At 50.0% G+C, this 15639-nt stretch overlaps 1 protein-coding gene across 2 annotated transcripts in view; it reads right to left on the bottom strand.

Annotated features, from left to right (window-relative positions):
* Positions 1-15639, bottom strand: part of DMXL1 (Dmx like 1) — a 2236090-nt gene that overhangs the window by 1721117 nt on the left and 499334 nt on the right. For both annotated transcript variants that reach the window (XM_086961064.1, XM_086961065.1), the window contains exon 8: positions 6537-6726. In XM_086961064.1, coding sequence (XP_086817190.1) covers positions 6537-6726 — 190 coding nt within the window. The remainder of the gene's footprint in view (positions 1-6536; positions 6727-15639) is intronic.

The following is a 15639-nucleotide window of genomic DNA, read 5'->3' as shown; positions in this document are numbered from 1 at the left end:
TAAATCCTTATGTAGGTAGTTCTACTGTCGAATTCCTATTGCACAAGGAGGTGGCATTCCGAGAGCCCTATCTCGATATCATCACTAAACCTAGAGATAGGGCTCTATATTTTAAATTTAGAGTCGGAGTGCTGCCTGTCCACAAATTGACTGCCAGATGGAAGCCCCCAGCACAGACCATTCCATTCTGCCCATTCTGTGAGACCATGATCGAGACAGTACCTCATCTTTTTGTGTGCCCCGCATACAATGCCCGTCGCATTAGGTGGTTGAAACCCCTCTGCAAAGAATTAGGTACAAGACATTGTGGTGAGGCCCTACGCATTCTGAAATCGGACACGGCCCCTACTTGTTTGTGGCTTGGCGAAGTTTTTAAACTGGGCCTGGTTGATCAGGTCCAAAAGGCTTTCTTACATTGTTTAATTTAGATTTTATGACTATTTTATGTAACTTATTGCCGCTATTTGTTTTTCGTAATCAATTTTTGTATAACTGTTTTTCTTATGAAATAATGCTTCATATGTATTCCAAATAAGGGTGTTTATGTATTTTAAAACTGTATTGTGCTGCTTTTAAAGATATATTCATATCGAAATAAAGCCTACTTTGACTGACTGAAATAAAACTTACACAGGAAAAAAAACTGAAAAGGAGATAAAAAGCTCCTTGATGCCAGAAAACTACTTCAGATGAACACAGTTTATAAATTAGATAAATGAATAAAAAGATTCACAAAATTTCAATCAATCAACCAATCAATCAGAGTACTTGTAAAGCACGCTACTTACCCGTGAGGCGCTGAGGGGAGGGGGTGCCGCTACTGCTCGAAGAGCCAGGTCTTGAGGAGTCTTCTGAAGGCGAGTAGGACTTGGGTCTGCCGTAGGTGGGTAGGGAGGGTGTTCCAGGTCTTGGCGGTGAGGTAGGAGAAGGATCTGCCGCCAGAGGTTGTTCGTTGGATGCGGGGGACAGCAGCGAGGGCGAGGCTGGCGGAGCGGAGCTGGCGGGTGGGGGTGTAGAAGTTGAGTCTGCTGTTTAGGTAGGCTGGTCACGTGTTGTGGAGTGCTTTGTGTGAGTGGGTGAGAAGCTTGAAGGTGATCCTCTTGTCGACCGGGAGCCAGTATAGGACTCTCAGGTGGGGGTGATGTGGCTGCGGCAGGGGACGTTGGCGATCAGTCGGGCGGAAGCGTTTTGGATGCCCTGTAGTCGTCGTAGGTGTTTGACTGGGATTCCTGCGTAGAGTGCATTGCCGTAGTCCAGGCTGCTGTTGACGAGGGCCTGTGTCACCGTTTTTCTTGTTTCGGTCGGGATCCACTTGTAGATCCTGCGGAGGATGCAGAGGGTGTTGTAGCAGGAGGAGGAGACTGCGTTGACCTGTTTAGACATGGAGAGGGAGGAGTCGAGGATGAATCCTAGGTTGCGTGCATGGTCGGTGGGTGTCGGTGCTGTTCCCAGTGTGGTCGGCCACCAGGAGTCGTCCCAGGCTGAGGGGGCGGGTCCGATGATGAGGACCTTCGTCTTGTCCGAGTTCAGTTTCAGATGGCTGCTCCTCATCCAGTCGGCGACAGCCTTCATTCCCTCGTGGAGGTTGGTTTTGGCAGTGTGTGGGTCCTTGGTGGGGGAGAGGATGAGCTGGGTGCCGTCAGCGTAGGAGATGATGTTGAGGTCGTGATGGCGGGCCACTTGTGCGAGGGGGGCCATGTAGACGTTGAACAGCGTCGGGCGGAGCAATGAGCCCTGGGGCACGCCGCAGGTGATGTTGGTGGCTTCGGATCGGAAGGGCGGGAGGCGGACGCTCTGGGTTCTGCGGAGAGGAAGGACGTGGTCCAGTCAAGGGCCTTCTCTTGGATTCCGGCTTCTAGGAGGCATGTCTTTGGAGTGCGATGGCAGATCATGTCGAAGGCGGCTGACAGGTCCAAGAGGATGAGGGCTGATGTTTTGTCGTTGTCTAGTTGGCGCCTGATGTCGTCTGTGGCGGCGATGAGGGCTGTCTCGGTGCTGTGGTTTCATCTGAACCCGGACTGGGACAGGTCCAAGATGTTGTCTTCCAGGTGGCGGGCTAGTTGCAGGTTGACGATTTTCTCGATGACCTTCGCCGGGAACGGGAGCAGGGAGATGGGCCGGAAGTTTTTAAGTCCTTGGGGTCCGCCTTGGGCTTCTTGAGGAGGGCGTTGATTTCAGCATGCTTCCAGCTTTCCAGGAATGTCGCGGTTTCGAAGGAGATGTTGATGACATTCCGTAGTTGGGGTGCGATGGCTGTGTCAGCTTTGTTGAATACGTGGTGTGGGCACTGGTCTGACAGAGATCCTGAGTGGATGGAGTTCATGACCTTGCATGTCTAGTCGTCGTTGACGTTGGATCAGGAGGTCAGGCGGTTGGCGCTGGTGGTGTTCACAGGGGAGGTGGAGTCTGGCGTAGTCGGGGCGGTCGTGGTGTTGAAGCGGTCATGGATGTCAAAGATCTTGCGGTGGAAGAAGATGGCTAGTGAGTCGCACAGTTCTTGTGAGGGCGGTACGTCGTTGGCGTTGGCACTGGGGTTGGAGAGTTCCTTTACAATGCTGAAGAGCTCTTTGCTGTTGTGTGGGTTGTTATCCAGGCGGCCTTTGAAGAAGGATCTCTTGGCTAATCTGAAGAGGTGGTGATGTCTGCGGGTGGCGTCCTTGAGGGCTGCGTGGTTGTCCAGTGTGTGTTCGTGGAGCCATATCTTCTCCAGTTTCCGGCATGCGCGTTTGAAGGTCTGAAGCTAGTTGGTGAACCAGGTGGCTCTCTTGCTGTTGTGGCTGTTGGAGGGTTTCTTCAGCGGGGCGAGGGCGTTGGCACAGACGTCGATCCACTGTCGAAGGTTACGGGCTGCGGAGTCTGGGTTGGTGGGGTCGGTGGGTGGGTTCTGGGCGAGGGTGGTGATCAGCTGGTCTTCGGTGACTTTGCTCCAGCAGCGGTGAGGTAGCTGTTGGGTGCGGTGGTGCGTGGTTGGTTTCTTGAAGGTGAAATGGATGCAGCGGTGGTCGGTCCAGTGGAGTCCGGTGGTGTGGTCGAAGGCGACGTGGGGGCCTGTGCAGAAGACTGGGTTCAGCGTGTGGCCGGTGGCGTGGGTGGGTGTGGTGACGAGTTGTCTGAGGGCGAGGTTGTCGATCAGGGTGGTGGAGTTGGCGTTGCTGTTGTTCTTGCGGTGGAAGTTCAGGTCCCTGAGGAGGATGTAGTCCGTGGAGGCGAGTGCGTGGGTGCTGGCGAGGTTGGCGATGGAGTCGCTGAGCTGGGCTCAGGGTCCGGGGGGTCTGTAGATGAGAGTTCCTCTGACGGTGGTGTTGGGGTCAGTGTGGATCCGGAAGTGCAGGTGTTTGGCGGTGTTGAGGGTGTCGTCTTCGTGGATGGCGACCTTGAGGGTAGACCTGTGGACGATGCCTTTCCTTCCTCCAATTCGGTTGGCGCGATCCCTGCGTGTAATCTTGTAGCCGTCCAGGATGGCTATGGCGATGTCAGGCGCCGAGGAGTTGTTCCACCAGGTCTTTGTCAGGAAGGCCACGTCTGGGGCGGAGGTGTCTAGCAGATCCCAGAGCTCCACGGCGTGTTTGCGTGCAGATCGGGTGTTGAGGAGTATGCAGCGGAGGTGGTTGGGTCCAGTCCTTGGAGGTTTGGTGGCTCTGTCGCAAGTGAAGCTGCAGGTGTGGCAGGAGAAAGGTCCGTGGGTCCGTTTCGGGGCAGCCTGGAAGCAGGTGTGGCTTCGGCAGGCGTTGAGTGCGTAGAAGGTGCTGGTGTCATAGCGGAGTCTGGTGTTGTGGCGTTCACAGGGTCCAGGGGTTCTGGCGATGGGCGCGGTCCGGGCGCGGTCCGTGCGCGGTCCAGGCGCGGACGGGCGCAGACGGGCTTGCCTTAGGCGCGCCTTCGACGTGCCAGCGGCGCGGCTGTGCAGCGTCCGGCATATATGGGGAGGTGGGAGGGAGGAGCAGCTGGGAGGCGGGAGCAGCGAGTGGGCAGGCCCGCAGGGGGCACTGCAGCAGGGAGACAGTGGGGCAGAAGGCAAAAAAGGGCACCAAAATGGGGGAAAACGAGTGATACAGAGCACAAAACGGGGCACAAGGAGGGGGGAGTCAATGGCACGGAAAGCAAAATGGGGCATAAAAGGGGGGGAAACGAGTGGTACAGAGCACAAAAAGGGGCACAAGGAGGGGGAGTCAGTGGCACGGAAAGCAAAATGGGGCACAAAAAGGGGGGAAAACGAGTGGTACAGAGCACAAAACAGGGCACAAGGAGGGGAGTCAGTGGCACAAAGCAAAATGTGGCACAAAAAGGGGGGAAATGAGTGGTACAGAGCAAAAAACGGGGCACAAGGAGGGGGAGTCAGTGGCACAGAAGCAAAGGACGGAGGACACTTACCAGCGGCAGCAGGGGCACACAGTCGGAGCTGCGTGGACTTTGATAAATTATCGGAGCACTGTTAAATTATCTGAGCACTTTCATTGACGTAACATTTATCCAACTTATGCACTTGTGCGTTTTTCTTTTCTGTTTTGTTTTACTATTGCAGGATAGCCAATACAGCCATTAAATAGGCCTTACAAGATTGGTGAGGTGAATCCTTTGGAATTCACCCACACCACGGGTGTTTTGAAACTCTGAAATCATTGGTGGAAAGAATAATGAATATACTGCGTTGCAAGTCATACTGCAAAGCAAACTAATTCAATTTTAAAAACTGCCTCTGATGAAGAGGAAGTGAGTGAGCCATGTGAGATTCTTTTGGGCAGAGATCCATCCTTCCTCGATAACTAAATTAACAATTTTCATATCCCTATTTCACTCTGTAAACACTTGTCACACCTTTCATTGTCATTACTGACCTTTACAGTCCTTTTTAGGTCTCGTGACCTACAATGCGCGCAAGCGCATTGAGGGACCGAGAATTCAAGTGGCCAAAATCATCGTCAAACCAAGGGCTTCGTTCCTGCAGTTTTCTTGAAGTTCACGTGAATCACGTGAGCAAACAAACACGCGCATTCACGGCCAGCCCAGCACATCAAAGGGCTTCTCCTCCCCTAATTATTCATGGCCGGCAGCAGGCCGGCCGTACTTTCAGTTTGCCGGCATTATCAGGTACGTGTTGTTTTTTTTTTAACTGTCTCTGTGCTTTTAGTTTCACTTCAAAGGCTGCTTCACACCGCATTTCTTCTCCCCCCTCCCCTTCTCTGCCTTCCCTCAGCATGTGCTTTCATTCGCTCTGTTTCTGCTTTCATGTTTTTGAATGCGATTTCATTTGGCTTCAGCATTGTTTGAGTGTCTTTACAATTGTTATGCGCTATGCTCACTAGAACATTGATTTTAGGTATTGTGCATTTATTTATTTTTTTCACTTTGTCTCCGTGCTTTTAGCTTCACTTCAAAGGCTGCTTCACATCGCATTTCTCCTCCCCCCTCCCCTTCTCTGCCTTCCCTCAGCATGTGCTTTCATTCGCTCTGTTTCTGCTTTCCTGTTTTTGAACGCATTTTCATTTGGCTTCAGCATTGTTTGAGTGTCTTTACAATTGTTATGCGCTATGCCTACTAGAACATTGATTTTATTGCATTTATTTGATTTGTCTCCACATTTGGTGCTTTTTTGTTTAGTATTTTTTCTCCAGCCAACTCCTCCGAGAATTCTTTTTCTTTGAGATGTTTCATTTTTTTTAAAAGAAAGCTGATATTTCTATTTGTACAGCATCTGTAAATCTTCTAATGAAGCTGTAATTAAATGAAAAAGTCATCTGCCTCCCCATACACCGTCTGCTCCCAACATTTTGATCGTCGAACAGACATTTCTTGGCCTTTCCTCTTACCTCTCGATGTCTCTCTTACTGATACCATCTGTCACCCTGGCAATCGCCTTCAGCCTAATTGACTGTGGCAAGACTGCCCTCTAGAGACTGAATGGCACATGTCCTGCTTTCCCTGTTTCATAATCATGCGAGTGAGAAGAATTTGACTTTAGTATTCATGCCGATTAACGATTTGGTAGCAAGAAATTGTGTTTTTTTTTGTACTTTTCTCTATTTACTTTTTCCACTGAAGGGTCCGTGAATTAAACCATATGGGACACTCCATTCAGTTCTTCCAGTTTATTTTAACGCTATCAAATAGAAGCTTTCTGTAATAGCTTTGCCCGGGCTTCTGCTGCCTAACAGTGCCCAAATTTGGAGGGCCAGCAGGCAAGGCCTGCAGCAACAAACACGATCGCAAACAATAAAAATAAAAACAAGCACTGGCGTTGCCAATAGGTCTCGCAGTAGGAAAGTTGGAGCTATTGGTTTTGTAAATGACATTTTATATTTATATATTGTTATTGACAATGCCAATAACGATATATAAATATAAAATGTCATTTACAAAACCAATAGCTCAAACTTTCCTACTGCGAGACCTATTGGCAACGCCAGTGCTTGTTAACTTGAGTAATTTAAATGGGAGCACGTTTAAGGCTTTATCAGTTAGAATTACATTAACACATGTGCACATTGATCTTTCAACAACAAATTAAATGAATAGAAAGTATTTTTTAAATCACTCACCTCCAAAGCACTCTGAACCCGTTCCTTACTAGAGGAATTTCTTTTGAAGTTGTTGTTTGAAGTATCTGAATCTGATGAATCACTGTATCCGCCTCCATATAGAAGGCTATCGTTGGGAAGTAATGTCTCTGCCCATAGACGGCATACATTGTCTTTGCAGCAGGTCAACAGCACGTTACATACGGAACCTCTGAAGGAAAAATCTGGGTATTTAATTCATCCTTAATATCTTTTCAACAAGCCATTAAGTGTTATAATAAGTTAACAAGAATTACTGGGATGCAATGAAAACAATTCATACCTGCAACAATCGTTTTAGAGCTGCTAGTGTTATAGGTTCACTAGCTTTCAACACCTACTGCTACCTGAAGGAGGCTGGTTCAGAATACAGAGTTCACCTATGTTGAGGCACTGTGCACGGAGTGCAGGAAACCCTTAGTGATAGTGTTTAGGTCCCTGAAAAGCAGAACTCTCAAGGGGTAGCTGTGGAGAGCAGCTAATGCTTATACAGGAGGGGATAAAGCAATTTAATGTACTACTATAGTCTGTCAGTAAGCTTTTCAGACAAGAAAGAATCACACCAGGCGAATAGAAAAAGATTTTATATTTATTACAAAACACTAACCTGGTATATCTCCTACTCAGAGATATCAATTACACACAAGGAATACTTTAGAAAGAGATAAGTAGCATAGAAAAATACATCAGGCTTGACCGGGGGTAGGGGGATGGTCAAATCATTGACTAAAATAGTGGGATGTGAGGCAAGTACCAAAGCGGGACTAGTCCCCAAGGATGGATGGTTCCAGAGGACACAAGGAACCACCAAGGTGAGTAGCCAGGGACCCCAAGATGCCTGGGTGCAGAGTGATTACACCAGGTCAAACGACCATAGGATAACACATGGTAAGACGTGGTTGGGATTTTAGAGTTATAGGACCCATCCCAAAGGAACCACTCAAATTAAGGCAGGTTGGACAGCCATCCCACCCTTGGATACCCTAGGAACCGGGATAACGACACCATTGAACCCAGGTGCATAGGGGTGAATTGTCAGAAACGCCTTCAGACGCCAATGGAGGTTCGTGGAAGAGCAACTCCTACAGAACCAGAACCTCATGACCAGGTTGGTGCAACCAGGATGGAATCCAGACGAGAAGAACCTGAAAGCAGAGGATACAGAGTCCAAACCTCCCGGAGGTGATCAGGGGGCACAGGAGCACAATACCAGCCCTTGTAGGAGGTTCTAGCTGTAGCATGGTTAGGTTGAAGCAGCAACTGTGGAGACCAGGCGATTATGCAGGAGCACAGGAGCCTTCCACGAGGTGTCCCATGATGATAGACAAGTGGAGGAAGGTCAGTGGTGGGCAGGACCACCAACACGCCTTTGGCAAGCGCTGTAGGAAGGTGGATATCTGACTATGGTTGCCCCCAACTTTTTGCCTGGTGTTTTGCTGGTTTTTCGACTTAGTTGACCTGGGGCCCTGCTATTGAGGATCCCAGGCCCACTGCTCTCTCTGCAAAATGGATTCCATGTACCTTAGGTGCATATCTAATTGGATACTGAGTCACCTTATCAGTCCCTGTACAGTGTACCTTAGGTACCCAGGGCCTACCAGGGGCGGCAGCATGTATTATGCCACCCCTGGCTGGCCATCCAAATCTGACACAACTGGCTGATCAATCAGCTGGGGCAAGGTGGTGTAATCACCCTTTGCTTTAGATATAGTATCCCTATATCTAACCCTAAAATGGACACATATATTCCTATCAGTCACTCCTATGGCAGGCCTTATCAATCCTGAAGGCAGAGTGCTTGGAATTAAGTGAGATGGTGCTCTGGCATGAGCTGAGCCCGTTTGCAGCTTGCGGAACCAAGTCCTAATAGCTGTTCCATGATAACGCTATTCCATATACTCTTAAGTGCATTATGAACCTCGCGGTCAAATGCTAACTTTGGTATAGCATTATCAAAACATGTCGAGTAAGGTGTCATACGAATTGGAATACTACCCCCTCGCCAATTCTGGCGACGGGGGTAGCATTCCACCCTTCTAGAGGGACACGACAGGTATGTAACTGTGAACCCCGGTTAAAGTTAACTCGAGCCTCAGCATCACAAAATGGATGCTGCCACCACAGACACAAGTCTGACCTCCTGCTGCTGGGAGTCCTTCCAGCGAGGGAGGCTCGGACAAAGGGTTTCCTGCCTTGGGAGGTGCTAGCACCACCCCAGACAGGATTTTGTGTATTAGGTAGGACAGGGCTGAAAGGAATGAGACATGCCTGGGGCACACAAGGTGTCCCTGTGCATACTCCGGTCTAAACCAGTTCCTGGGGAACTCCAGCCCCAGAGCTGGCGCAAGACCGGACAAAGGAAAGGGGGTGTAACCACCCCCCTTCCTGGTCCCACCCAGAGGAGGGACCTAGTCGTAGTGCAGCCCCCTTAAGCTGAAAAGGTAGGAGCTGGTCCCATTCCCAGTTAGATTAATCTTGACAACTTCCACGAAGAACTCTTGACCTTCGACCTCCTGAACATCAGAAGACTGAAGAATCTCCCCTATGGTCAGGGAGTGACCATCCTGCTTCGCAGGCCCCATCAAGCTCCTGTGCGGTTTGCTGCAAGTCCTTCCTTCCTGGAACCAGACGACCCAGCTCGACGAGACCCGGACCTCCAGACTCCTCTGACCTCTACCCACATCCACAGCACAGCTGAGACCCGTGGGTGCGACGAGCAACTTGGAGACAGCCATCTTGAAGAAACCTGCACAGCGCTTCCAGCACGACCGCCGAGAGATCCTCGAGTGAGTGCACTGGGGTCTGAGAAGCCCCACACCGAGGCAGCTCCTGCACCAAAGACCAGCCCCCCAGCATCCACGAGATCTGCGTGGGGCCCTTTTGCCTGGTTGCTGCTTTTTCTGTTGTCTGGTCACTTGCCGGCTGGCTAGTGACCTCTGAGAAGACGACCCGAAGATTTCAACACTGCTGGTCTGGTCCCCCAGACTGGCCCTTGCTTCCTTGTAAACGAGAAGCACCCCGGACCCTCCTGGTCCGCACCAGACGCCATCTTTGTTCCACCGCGTGGCTTGCACTTGCCAAGGCCTGTTGACCAGATCGACGATCAAACACCTCCAACAGCAGCAGACTACGTGGGACAGCTCGTGCCTTCAGCCTGGTCGTAGAGAACAGCTCCTGGCCCGCGCAGCTACAGAGAGAAGTGTCCCGTCCTCCACCTGACTGCGGCGACAGCACCTGGTTCCCTCCTGGTTCCAGCACCGTCACTGGCTAGTGACCGAGACTCTGTCCCCTTCCCTTTCAGGACTTCTTCCTAGTTCCATCCTTGGAACCACCGGACTCCTCCATCTGGTCGCCTGCCAGCAACTCCTTGTGTCAGGCTTCACCAGGATCAACGCAGCAAACCCAACACCACTTCAGCCCTATGCACCCGCAGCCTGTGGGTTAGGTAACTAAAGCTTCTAGGTGCTGAAGTCAGTGTTCACTATCCTAGTGTTCAGGTCCACTGTTGTTTTCCCTCCATCCAGCCGGGTTCGTCCGGAATCCTCAACTCTTTAAACTGTAGCATCCATAGACATTGGTACGCATCCCGCGTGAGAGTTTCCACTCTGCACGCGAGTCCCGTGGGCCTCCTGCTCCGTACTTACCTAGTCAGTAGCGTAGTCCCAGCGATCCTCCAGCCTCTGGATCTTCTTACAGTACTTTCTTTACTCGCATTCCATTGTTTCTAGTATATGGTTTGTCGTGCCCCTAGGGCACCATTGTAAATCGTGCAACTTGAGTGTATTTTTCCTAAGAGTTTGTCATGTGCTTAGCCCTCTGACCTCACAAAGAGTTCAGAGGTGTATGTTAGTTAATAAATACTTGTTTATTTTCATAACTACCTGTGTGGTGTCCTTTCACTTGGTATTCAAGGGGTTATATGTGGTAAAACAGCTGGCTTCACATGCCAATAGAGTTTAGCCTAAGACTGCTTTGTCCATGCTACCATTAGGATAGCTGGTCTATAAGGTTGACTTACAACCAATCACCATAAGGGTTGTTTGGACTGATACAAGGTGATCACTAGAATTAGTGAACATCATATATCAGGCCAACTTCTCACAAGCGCAAACAATGGTTCCGGAAGGAGATGCTGTGTTGCAGACCAGCAAGGTCTATGGGACTAGCCCAGCAAGGTTAAGTCAGGATCAGCCCTCAGCATACAGGAGAGCCAGCAGGAATCTATGGAATCCACCAGAAAACCCTCTGGCAGCAGGCACAGTGAGTCGCAAGGGAGCCTCAATAGCACACAGGAGATGAAGGCCCACGATGCAGGATGCATGCAGGGTATCGTTCTTGGAGCTGTGTGGTGCTGGAGGCTGGAGATTCTTGGAGTTTGAAGGTCTTTTGTGGAGAACAGCAACAAGCCTGGGCAATGACAAAGAAGCTGTGCACAAGGAGGCAGCACGTCGTCTGGAGAGGGATTGCAGTCACCTAACTTGTAGGGAAGACTGGTCAGGCCTCTGGAGAACCAACAACCCACCACCGGTCTTCCAGAGCCAGGCAATCTCCGTGGGACAACACGATCAGCAAACCGGTTATCATCGTAGAGGTGCTGGCAGATGCAGGGAAGTGACTACTTCACTCCAAGGGAGATTCCTTCTAGCTGGGATGCAGTCTGAGCCCTTTGTGATTTGGAGGATGCACGGAGTTGCAGAACTTAAAGAAGCACAGGGACGAAGATGCAGCATAATTTTTCCACCAGAGCAGTCTTGTCTTTGGTCCTGGATCAAGGAACAGCAGAGTTCCAGTGTCCACCAACAGAAGAGTCTTTTGCCAGTCTTCAGACAACAGGCAGTTGGGTCTATAAGTTGTTGTCTCAGACACATCTAAGGACCCACCCTCAAAGGAGCCCTTAAGTAACCCTAAAAAAGGGGAAGGACCTCTTCTTTGGTGACTCCCCTATCAGAGAGGGCCAGGGACGCTACTCAGCTGTATTAGCCAGTCAGATGCTCCCAGGAGCCAAGATTCAACATGACAAAATCAAATGGCCACCTGGAGGAGCAGTGGGCACCTCCTTAGGGAGGAGCTGGACAGGTGGATAGCCGTGTCATGTTCTTTGTATGTTTTCATGCAGAGCTAAAACAAAGGGCTCCTGAACTGGGCAAAACTGCTTTATGCAAGAAAGGCACCAAATGTGCCCTTCAATGCAGTCTGCTGGCTCTCAAAAGCACTCCCACCCTACCTAATTCTAAAGAAGAGGTGGTCACACCTCTCCTACACAGGAGATCCTTCCTTTGTTCAACTTCCCCTGCCGGAGTGAGGCTCAGCAGCGGGAGCATGTGGTGTAGTTGCATGATTAAAACATGTTTGATAGCAAACATGACCAGGTTCAGGAAGCCATTATGTAGTTAGACATCTTGACTTGCCAGTGTCCACTACATATCTTATAATGGCTGCTCCGCACTTTACAAAACCCCAAAAATGGAGTCCGTGGTTTGGCTCTGCTCATGCATTTTCCCCACTTCACCCTCCCACGTTGACTTCAGTTTTGTTAGGGTATCCGGGACTTGACTAAGAATAGTCTTATACGTCCATAAGATGACCTTCCCTGCTATCTCTACTTGTAGGAGCCTCCCTTCCAGTAGCACATATTTCAGTACGTCGTCTGTTTCGATCTTTTACACTTGCCAGTCGTTGGACTTTGCCCTTTTTGCAGGGTCATCCCTGAACTTTTTGCTTTCCTCCTGTATTGTTTCTGACCTGTTTTTGTTGATTTTAGGACTCTGGGCACTTTACTACTGCAGATCAGTGCTAAAGTGCCTATGCTCTCTGTGTAAAGTGTTATGGCAATTGGTTGTCCATAATTGGTATGTTTGTCTTACTAGTAAAGTCCCAAGTAAAGTGCCCTAGTGTGCCAGGGCTGGTAATGCAAATGCTACTAGTGGGTCTGTGGCACTAATTGTGCCACCCACCCAAGTAGCCCTAAAGAGAGAACTCAAGCCTGCCACTGCAGTGCCGGCGCGCAGTTTGCTAACTGCCATGTTGTCTTTACAAGTGCACCCACTTGCCAGGCCTTACCCTTCCCTTTCCATGCACATTAGACACCCCAATAGTAGGCCCAAGGTACCCCCCTGGGCAGGGTGCAGTGTCTGTGAAAGGTAGGACATGTACTGAGGTGTATACCATGTCCTAACAGTGAAATACTCTCCATTTCGTTTTTCACTGTTGCAAGGTCATCTTGCTCATAGGACAGAATGGGGAAGGCAGTGTAATTTGTTTCCAGCCTTTCTTCCCATAGGCTTAAGATGGAGAGGTGAAGTTTAGTGTGCATGAACTCACAATTTAATAACATCTTTTTATGAAGGTGTTTTTTGCATTGTGTGTTTAGAAACCGCGCTTTTAGAAGTGGCTAGTTTCTTTGTTCTAACAATTCTGTGTGCCTCTGCCTGGTTGTGGATTAACTGTCTGGATTTAAATATGATAGGATCTGGGAAACGTCTTGCCCAGGGGAGGAGGGGAGACCGCAACAAGCTGACCTGCATCTGTGGTGTAGGGTGGAGGAGTAGCCCCTGGAGTTGAAGAGGCCTGGGCTGTTGCCATAAAACAATGGCTCCATCTCCTGCTGAGTGATTGAGGATCCAGACCCCCACTATCAAAGGAAGAAGGTGTCACTGGCAGGGAGACACCCTGAACTGTTTTGGACAGGGGTCAGCACCCCCTGAACAAAAAAACTTCAAAGACATTTAGGAGCATAACTATGAGAGCTGAAACATCTGGATTTCAGACTGATCAACACTGAAAAGGATTGAAACTACTTCGCGGTCAAGAGGAACCTCTGCCAAGAAAGAACAGCTGAAGAGAAGGACTGACCCTTGCTGTATGTTCTGGGGCTGGCATGCAGTTTGCCGATTTAACTGTATGCTGTGTCCCACTGCTTGAAAGGACTTTGCGGTGTGCTGTGTCCCGAAGTAGCGTGTCTCCAAGGGCCAGAGGAGAGTTGGCTCCCTGTTGTGGAAACTCAGGAAAATAAAAGTTTCCAAGTGTGTCTCAGCGACGCTGTGTGCGTGTACTTCGTGCAGCCTGAGACCTTCGTGAGGATTGCCCTGTGATGTGTATGCACCGGAGCTCAAGTGAGTCTCAGCGACGAACAAGTTACTTACCTTCGGTAACGCTTTTTCTGGTAGATACAGTATCGGCCTGTGGGGACTCCTCACCTTGTGAATATCCCCCTTGCACCAGCAACGTTCGGAAAATTCTTTGTAGCACGCCGGCGTGGTCGACGTCATAGGAGCACGGCATTGCGCGCAACTCCGTCTGACGTCACCGACTCCTCATAAGGCCCACGTCGGCGTGATGACGTCAGTTCCGCCCTTTTTTCCGTGCCTTCGAGGCACCCGGATGGACCAACAAATATATACAAATATACAATGTACACAGTACACGCAATCCAAAAACCCACTAAAAGCGCATAGCAAAAGCGTAAAATACCAGAAAAATAAGTACATAAATACATACGCACATATACCCAGGTATAGCAGAGTGGACAACGGGGAGGCGGGTGGGTCAGTGAGGAATCCACAGGCAGATACTGTATCTACCAGAAAAAGCGTTACCGAAGGTAAGTAACTTGTTCTTCTGATAGATACATCTGCCTTGTGGATTCCTCACCTTGTGAATAGAGTCCCACAGCAGTCCCCACGCCTGGAGGAGGGTGTCCACTCTGCTACACCAGGAAATCTTGGAGGACAAAGCGCGCGAAGTGGCCGTCCCTCCTCACCTCAGCATCCAAGCAGTAGTGCTTCGCAAAAGTGTGGAGGGAGGCCCATATCGCGGCCCTGCAAATGTCCTCAACAGGAACACCTCTAGACAATGCAGATGTTGCAGACTCTGCTCTAGTTGAATGAGCTCTAATACCCTCAGGAGGGTCCTTACCCACCAGAGAGTAGCACATCTTGATGCACAGGATAATCCATCTGGAAAGTGTGCGCTTGTGCACCGCTCTGTCCTTCTTGCAGCCAGCAAAACCCACAAAGAGCTGAACGTCAACACGATAGTCTTTAGTCCTATCAAGATAGAAACTAACCGCTCTCTTCGGGTCCAAGCGATGAAGCCTCTCCTCCTCCTTGGAAGGGTGTGGGGGAGGATAAAAGGTAGGAAGGGTAATGGATTGTCCTAAATGGAAGGGAGTTACCACCTTAGGCAGAAAAGCAGCCCTGGTCCTGAGAACCATTCTTTCAGCATGAATGGACAAAAACGGGGGCTTGGAACTAAGAGCCTGAAGCTCACTTACCCTCCTTGCCGAGGTAATTGCAACCAAGAAGACCGGTTTAAAAGAAAGAAGCCTCATGGGACACCTGTGCAAGGGTTCAAACGGAGAACCCATCAGATAAGTTAACACAAGATTCAAGTCACAATGAGGAACAATAAAAGGAGAAGGAGGGAACTTATTAGTGAGTCCCTTCAAAAATCTTAACACTACAGGAGACTTAAAAAGAGAGGGCTGATCCGGCAAACCGAGAAATGCAGACAAAGCCAAAAGATATCCTTTGACCGTAGCAACAGCAAACCCTTGCCGCGCCAGAGAAAGAGCAAACAACAAAATGTCAGACAAATGAGCCTTCAAAGGGTCATCATCCCTCTCCCTGCACCAAGAGACAAACTTAGACCACCTAAACGAATAGATGGACTTGGTGGAGTCGCGCCTGGCAGAAAGAATGACATCCACCACATCGTGAGGGAGAGAAAAGGCATTCAAGTTGCCCCGTTCAATCTCTAGGCATGAAGGTGTAATGTCTGGAGGTGGGGGTGTGAAACTTGCCCCTCCACCTGAGAGAGGAGGTCTGCCCTGAGAGGGAGACGGAGCGGCGGGCGAGAGGAGAGGTGGAGAAGGTCCGAGTACCACACCCTTCTTGGCCAATCCCGGGCGACCATTATGACTTGGGCCCGGTCTTGGCGAATCTTCCTCAGAACCCGAGGAATCAAGGGTATGGGGGGAAACGTGTAAAGGAGCTGACCTCCCCAGCTCAACTGAAACGCGTCCCCCAGTGCTCCTTGCATCGGATACTGGAGACTGCAGAATGACGGGCAGTGAGCATTCTCGCAA

The sequence above is a fragment of the Lissotriton vulgaris genome, chromosome 3_1, assembly GCF_964263255.1.
Source record: "Lissotriton vulgaris chromosome 3_1, aLisVul1.2, whole genome shotgun sequence".
In the NCBI taxonomy this organism is placed as follows: domain Eukaryota; kingdom Metazoa; phylum Chordata; class Amphibia; order Caudata; family Salamandridae; genus Lissotriton; species Lissotriton vulgaris.
The sequence above is the reverse complement of the archived record's forward strand: the minus strand, read 5'-3'. Positions and strand labels throughout refer to the sequence as shown.